Source organism: Zeus faber, assembly GCF_960531495.2.
Source record: "Zeus faber genome assembly, chromosome: 19".
NCBI lineage: Eukaryota > Metazoa > Chordata > Actinopteri > Zeiformes > Zeidae > Zeus > Zeus faber.
Genome location: NC_137206.1, coordinates 20,017,865 through 20,025,364, shown reverse-complemented (window position 1 = coordinate 20,025,364; position 7,500 = coordinate 20,017,865). Strand labels below are relative to the sequence as shown.

Sequence of the window (7,500 nt, the reverse complement as noted above, 5' to 3'; positions counted from 1 at the left end):
CAATACCTTCCACCTGCCATTCAATCCAGTTTAAGTGACATCAGTTACGATATAATAAAATGCAAAGTGATGTAAATCGGACTGAAACAGAAAATTATCAACAATCTTGGAAAAAACATAAGCGAAAAAATGTATGAATCCAAAAATGGAGCTGGAGGACCTTGATGTTCTGCAGCATGGACAGACTCTCCAGGGCGGATGCCATGTCCGCGAGCTTCTCCAGACGCCTGCAGAACGTGTCGAACTTCCCAAAGATGTAGTTCTCGCTGTCGGCGACACCGGATACAGCTTGGTCAATGGGAGCTTCCCGGTAGAACCGTCTGCACACTCACTGGGACGTAAAATAAAAAATGGAAGATTCCAACAGTGTCCCTGTTTACCTGAAGTCAAACTGTCTCTCCTCGGGGTTCTCCCTCAGCGTGTCTCTGACCGACCGGAAGATCCTCTGGTATGATGAGTTCAGATGACGACACTCAGAAATACGCTGCAGCAGGACTGGCCTGCGACCACACACATGCACAGACACACGCACGCATGCATGCACGCACACACGCACACACGCACACACGCACACACACACACACACACACACACACACACGCACACATACACAGACAAAGAAGTCACATACATTACTATATGTATCATTATCTGTGTTGTACTGTCTACAGAACACATTGTTCTAAAATCTTCCTTACAATATGCCAGCGCACACACGCCCATAAAATTTTGCTGCTGAGTGCAATTTGCCCTTGTTTTGCAGCATCTGATCGCAATTATCCATGTGGCAAAGGAAATAAGGGCGCCCCCCCCCCCCCCCCACACCCTCACCCCTCCACTTTTACTTTTTGAACCTGGAATTATCCACTTCTGGTTTTAAGGGTTTAGGTGACAAATTTAGCTGCTCCTGTCGTCTAACAAACTCCCTTGGGCATATCAGTGGCCAGGTAGACAGTGAGACAATTCAGTCATCTTACGTTTTTTTTTTTTGGTCTTCATCACCACAAAATGATAAGTACTCTTTAGTTGAAACAAAGGCTGCCAAAAATGTGTGCACGAGTGGCGATTCGGCCGAGGTGTGCGTACCTGCTGTGGTCCCACATCCTGGCGACGCCCTGCGTCAGGTAGCTCTTACAGGTGCTGATCATCTGGTTGGTGACCTTGACGAACAGGGCGGTCATTCTCTCCGAAGTGTTGTAGAACTGGGAGACGGTGTGGATCATTCTGATGCTGGTCATGAGCCTGGGAATGTGTTCCAGCATACTGGTCTGTTCCAGGGAGAGAGGGAAGGGGGAAAAAGACAGATCAGAATCCAGAATCCAGAATCAGCGAGCAAACGAAAGCAGGTATTCCTGGCCTTACTGGGTCACATTTCCCCAGGGGTCCAAAGAAGCGATCCAGAGTGTAGAGGTAACGCACGTTGTCCTTCGCCTCGTTGGCCACAACCGTGATGTTCCCATCCTGAGACAGGATCAGTCAATCAACTAATTAATCAACTCATCCATCAAATAATCAAACAACCGTCGATACATCCATCCAGGTGAGTCAGTGGTCGTGGGGAGCTGCTGACCAGTTCTCTCCAGGTCCGGAGCGTCCTGGACTTTGCCACCTGCAGAACTCCCAGAATCCTCCTCACCAGAGGACGTTTCACTTCCTCCATGAGACTGATACACAAACACACACATTTTCAAACACGCACATGTACATGTACAAAAATGTGTGTGCGTGCGTGTGTGTGCGTGCGTGCGTGCATGCGTGCGTGCGTGTGTGCGGACCTGTCGAACGTGGTCATGCGTTTCTTCCAGTGGTCCAGTTCTACCGACGGCCCGATGTCGTCAGTCTCCTTCCTCATCTGCTCGTTCTCGGTCAGAACTTGCCGGATCTGGTTGGTCCACACCGTGGCCACGCCCTCCAGACGCTCCACCAGCTCACTGTTACTGGCTGAGAGAGGGAGAGTCGGTCCGTTCAAATTTTTGAAGCTTTTTATCCGTGTGTATTTAAGTTATTTTTATATTTATTCAACTGGAGGAACATGGCACAAACGTGTCTCTGATATTGCCATATTTTTCTATTCCATGTTAAAGCAATGGTGCTTCCGCCTTTTCAAGTGGAATTAACAAATACAAAATATGGCAAAATAACTTGAGGAGGATTGGCCGACCAGAATCATCTACATGATGATGAAGATAGTGATCATTGTTATTATTACTATTGTGAATAATAATTTTACTATTATTATTATTATTATTATTATTAGCAGCAGCATAAGTATTAGTAGGTAGGACTAGTTAGATTAAAATGTGACCCATACTGGGAGAGGGGTGGCTCCCCCAATCAGCGCTTTAGTTGAGTTTCATGATGACCAGCTTGTCATGTATCCAACAAGAACGTTAGCACTGATCGCATGGCGGCTTTGGTAGCAGCGGTAGGTGGTTCATTTTCTGTCGCTCCACCTGCGCTGGTGTAGTCGGCGGGGGTGCTGAGCTGCTCCACAACAGAGAGAATCTCCTCCTCCTCAGGGACCAGGAGGTGGAACTTGGTCTCCATGTTGAGTCGGGCCGAGCTCAGGTTACTGACAAAGTGTTCCACAGACGACAGGAAGACCTGCACGTCCGGACAATTCACACCTTCCTTCATACTGCCCCAACTCTGGACAAAGAGAGAGAGAGAAAGAGAGAGAGACAGAGAGAGAGAGAGAGAGAGACCGAGAGAGAGAGGGAGAGAGATAGGTAGTAATAAAATATATGATAATAAATTGTACTTTAAAAGATCACATTTATTTAGCAATTGCTCAAGTTGCCACACAAACAACAAATAAAAACAATACAAAATAAAGTTAATAAATACAATTAAAAAATATATAAAATAAAAAATACATCAAAAATCGAAGAAATTAATAAAGAAAGATGGGGTTGGGAAGAGAGATAAAGAAAATGCAGATGCTGTAGATAGAAAAGGAAGCAAAAAACAATTTTTATATTAGTTGCGCGCGAGCGTGTGTGTGTGTGTGTGTGTGTGTGTGTGTGTGTGTGTGTGTGTGTGTGTGTGTGTGTGTGTGTGTGTGTGGTTTCTACCTGCTGACACCGGAGGGAGGGCAGCATCACCTGAGACAGCAACCGCTCCAGACTCTGCAGCAAGCTGCCATCACCACAGTCCAGGAGGCCGAAGTTCACTTCCTGTACAGACAGGAAGTACACACCAGGCTAACACTGAACGAGGGAAACACAAGTTAATGAAATCGTAATGGTACACATGGCCGCCTGAATGACTGACTGACTGGGAGTGGGAGTGTCTGTCGTGTTCCTCGTACGATGGTTTTCCACTGACCTTGTGTACGTTGGCAGGAGTGATCGCCTTGTCTGTCGTCCTCAAAAAGAACAGACACTTCCCCAGTAGAGGCTAAGGGGTAGAAAGATACAGACAGACAGACAGATGGATACAGACACACAAACAGACAGACAGACAGATGGATACATATACACAAACAGACAGACAGATAGATAGATAGATAGATAGATAGATAGATAGATAGATAGATAGATAGATAGATAGATAGATAGATAGATAGATAGACAGATAGATAGACAGACAGACAGATACAGATAGACAGACAGATAGAGAGACAGATAGACATAGATAGATACAGATACAGATAGACAGATAGATAGAGACAGACAGACAGACAGATAAATATATACAGGTAGACAGTTAGACGGACAGACAGATACAGACAGACAGGCATACAGACAGACAGACAAACAGACAGACAGACAGGATTACATCACTATGTTTTCCAGACTGTAAGGACCTTCTATACTGAATTAACTGAATTAATTGATCTTCAGCTCTCGCCCCAAAACAAGTTGTTTTATATACTGTCACCTTAGCAACCAACGGACTCATACAAACACACACAAAGACACACACAGATAATTGTGCACCAGCTTGCGTCGCCAACAGCAACCCAAAAACCGACTAAGCAAGGCAGATCATTTGGTGTCCTGGAAAAACACAACAGTGAATGGACCGCAACAGGTTCTGTTTCTCACCCTGCAGCAGAACTCCTTGCTTCTGGCATAAACCGTCATTACCACTTAACTGTTCGTATTACTGTTGTCTCTTTTTCCGTCCCACCCCGGCCCAAAACAAACCCAAACGTTCCCTCCCGCAGAGTTCCAACCATCACGCCGGACAGTGTGCACATTATGAGCGGCCGGAGTCGGCCACGAGCGGCTCCCGGCTTCACCTCAGAGCTTCCCGTGGTGAGGAAGAGCTTCCTGTGAGCTGGAGCGCTGCGGACCGTCTCCACAGAGGAGGGAGGCTGCAGGGAAAGAGCCAAAAAGAGAGAGGGAAAGGGAGAGAGACAGGGAGAAGGCACGACGGAGGAGGAGAGACGAGGCGGTAGAGACGGCGAAAGACCAGAGAGGAGAAAAAAAACAAAAAAAAGGGACAAGGGAGGATTAGAGAAGAGGAGCGTGTAGATCCCCGTTATTTCATTGGGAGACGACGTCTACATTTTGTGGTCTTATCTGATCATCGCAGCGATAAGAAGAAGTAACCTGTTTTGCGTCTTGATAGAAGAAAATGAGCTTTTTGGATCCGTTGGCGGCAAAGAAGTCCTCGATCAGCCTGAACTGCAGAAACCACACGAAGAGTCCATTTGCCTCCGCGTCCGCCGCCAAGGAGGAGCTTGTCCCGAACGCGTACGGAGCTCCGCCGAGGCGACCGGACTGAAGCGACGCGGAAGCCGATTTCTACCTTGTCGTCGGTGATGAGGGCCTCTTCCACCTCGCCCTCTCCCAGCGTCCCGGCGTCGGCCAGCCTGCTGACCAGGTAGCGGTGGCGTTCATCCAGCGCCGCTCTCCTCTCCTCCCTCAGGGCCCGGGCCTGCTTGGCCATCTCTCTCCGGGCCTCGTTGGACAGAACCACGGACCTCTTCCCAGACACCTGGGACAGCAGGGGGCAGGGGCCTCATTTAGTTCATGTATTATTTTTTTTTTTTTATTATTGAGATCATGAAAGGCCACCCTGACCGTAATAAAACAAAGATGATTTGGAGGCACGAAGAAAAACTCGAGTGATGTAGGCCGTTTATTTTAAGCAATATTTAAAACAAATCAGCGAACAGAAAATTAAAATTCTAGGACTCCTGCGGTTTCCCGTTGTCCACTGTGTTAGGTGCATAAACCGGCCATCATGACCATGTATAAAAACTCAACACCATGGAACTAGAGAATCTCTAAATAATATTGTATTAGATGGTATGTATGTAGGAGTATGCATTATTATCTCTTCCCGCCCCACTCACTGAGGTTCCAGCGATGGGGGAGGGAGCGGCCACAGGGGAAGCGATTTGATTTGTGTTTCCCGGATTCTTTCCTCCCGCTCGCCGATGGACTCTGCCGAGCGACTCTGTTGATGGAAGTCAGTCATTGCAGTTCTCTTTGTTGTGTCACCGGTAACATGAACCAAAAGAGACCAAGCAAGGCAGATCATTCGGTGTCCTGGGAAAAGACAACAGTGAATGGACCGCAACAGGTTCTGTTTCTCGCCCTGCAGCAGAGCTCCTCGCTCCCGGCATAAAATATTATTACGACTAAACTATTCTTATTACTGTTGTCTCTTTTTCTGTCCCACCCAGGCCCCAAACCAACCCAAACATTCCCTCCCGCAGAGTTCCAACCGTCACGCCGGACAGTGTGCACATTATGAACGGCCGGAGTCGGTCACGACCGGCTCCTGGTTTCACCTCGGAGCTTCCCGTGGTGAGGAGGAAGAACATGATGTGCAGTGTCAGCGATGTATAGGAACGCAGAAAAATACACAACACATTTACGCAAGTGCACAGACACATAAACAACAATAATATATGTATTTCAAAATCCATTAAAGTTCATTAGACATTCTGTAAGGAATACAGTACAAGATGAAAATATTATTATTACTGCCAATGTTTTGAATAGTAAAATAAGTGGACTCTGAAGTATGGATATATCATAGCAGTACTGTTAGTATTTTTAAGTTGCAGTTGAAATAATAGCAGAAGAAAGTAAGGCACATTGATAGATGAGATAATACTTTATTAAGATATATAATATAAGATATATAACACTTTATTTTCCTGAATTTCCCCCAGGGGATAAATAAAGTGTTATCATATCTTTCTTATCATTTATCGATGGAGCTATTTGAGGAGCAGATTGAATTCAATAATAAAATGAGGAACAGCCGTGGTAGTTTGCTGATCTGACCTTTCAATTGTTGTTTTTGGTATTAGTACATGGGGTGTATTTAACTCGACCACACAGTATCAAATGCTCCGTACCTCTACGCAGGTCGAGGGGGGCAGGTCTTGTACTTGGAGCTGTGTTTAGCTCCGGGGTTTGGTCTGTTTCATCTGGCCGCTCCTCTTCGCACGTCAGCCCAGGTTCGAGGCTCTGCTCCGGGGCAGAGACGCCGCCCTGCTCCGCCTCCCAGAGCCCTATGCCAGGGGGGAGACTGGGAGGGTTGGACCCAGCCTCGGGGCTCTCTGCTGGGGCAGAGACAGGCTCCTTTTCTTCTTCCACATCCTCCACTGGGGGCCGAGCCTCTGGGTCACCCATCTGAGAGAGAGAGAGAGAGAGAGAGAGAGAGAGAGGGGGACAAATTAATTAGACTGGGGTTCTTATTAAATAAGAAAACTTAGGCGTAGCCAATTTATGTGTCAAAACATGTCATCAAAATAGAGCAACCTAATAATCTTTAATGATATGATTAATACAACACATATCACACATCGCAATATCTCAGTCAAACAGTTTCTGTGGCACAATCAAAACTATTTAAATTGCGAGACTATCACATCACAGTTTTAAAATATTTACTACCACATAAAACCCAATCTTGTCTGATACAAACTGCAAATGGTGTAAAATACTGGGTGTCATAAAAAAAAAAAAGGGGGATCTCATACCTGCTTGACGAGTGGTTCTGATGGAAGGAGTTCCCGGTCCGAACCACACAAAAGTTGAAAGTTGACAGGTTATGAAGAAATATTGATACTGACTTGTGTTAATGTCTGCGTCTGTGTGAGTGTGTGCAGAGACAGAAATTTTGAGTACTACTAATCTGTGCACATACTGTACAGCTCTCTCTCTCTCTAAAGCACAATCACTGTTGACAAACTTTGACCGTTGCCATGGAGGCACTACTCTGCATTAAGGGAAGGGTCTGGGTGAATCAGCAACTCACAACCAAACACTGGTCTGACGGTTTCCATGGGTCACCAGTTGTCTCCGAATCTGTGTGTCGTGTGATTGTGTGCATGCGCACACTTGAGCGTGCGTGTGTGTGTGGTCGCGAGTTTGTGCATGTCTGTGCGTGCCTGTTTTTTGTCAACGGACAGACAGTCATGTGGATCATACACATGATCAGGCGGTAGAGCTGGTGGTCTAGTGGTCTAAAGGTTGCTGGTTCGATCCCAGGCTCCTCCTGCTAGCATGCTGTAGTGTCCCTGAGCAA

At 46.5% G+C, this 7,500-nt stretch overlaps 1 protein-coding gene across 1 annotated transcript in view; it reads right to left on the bottom strand.

Moving 5' to 3' along the window:
- dnah5l (dynein, axonemal, heavy chain 5 like) overlaps nucleotides 1-6,602 on the bottom strand; it is a gene marked incomplete at both ends in the record, with an annotated part of 47,633 nt that extends 41,031 nt beyond the window's left edge. Inside the window, 15 exons of the mRNA XM_080020433.1 lie at nucleotides 1-13; nucleotides 161-266; nucleotides 381-500; nucleotides 1,087-1,268; nucleotides 1,363-1,461; nucleotides 1,571-1,664; nucleotides 1,776-1,941; nucleotides 2,454-2,649; nucleotides 3,075-3,176; nucleotides 3,328-3,399; nucleotides 4,247-4,321; nucleotides 4,560-4,634; nucleotides 4,759-4,947; nucleotides 5,309-5,412; nucleotides 6,326-6,602. The exon at nucleotides 1-13 is cut by the window's left edge and continues 83 nt beyond it. Coding sequence (XP_079876559.1) covers nucleotides 1-13; nucleotides 161-266; nucleotides 381-500; nucleotides 1,087-1,268; nucleotides 1,363-1,461; nucleotides 1,571-1,664; nucleotides 1,776-1,941; nucleotides 2,454-2,649; nucleotides 3,075-3,176; nucleotides 3,328-3,399; nucleotides 4,247-4,321; nucleotides 4,560-4,634; nucleotides 4,759-4,947; nucleotides 5,309-5,412; nucleotides 6,326-6,602 — 1,870 coding nt within the window. The remainder of the gene's footprint in view (nucleotides 14-160; nucleotides 267-380; nucleotides 501-1,086; nucleotides 1,269-1,362; nucleotides 1,462-1,570; nucleotides 1,665-1,775; nucleotides 1,942-2,453; nucleotides 2,650-3,074; nucleotides 3,177-3,327; nucleotides 3,400-4,246; nucleotides 4,322-4,559; nucleotides 4,635-4,758; nucleotides 4,948-5,308; nucleotides 5,413-6,325) is intronic.
- Between the last annotated feature and the right edge of the window lie 898 nt (nucleotides 6,603-7,500).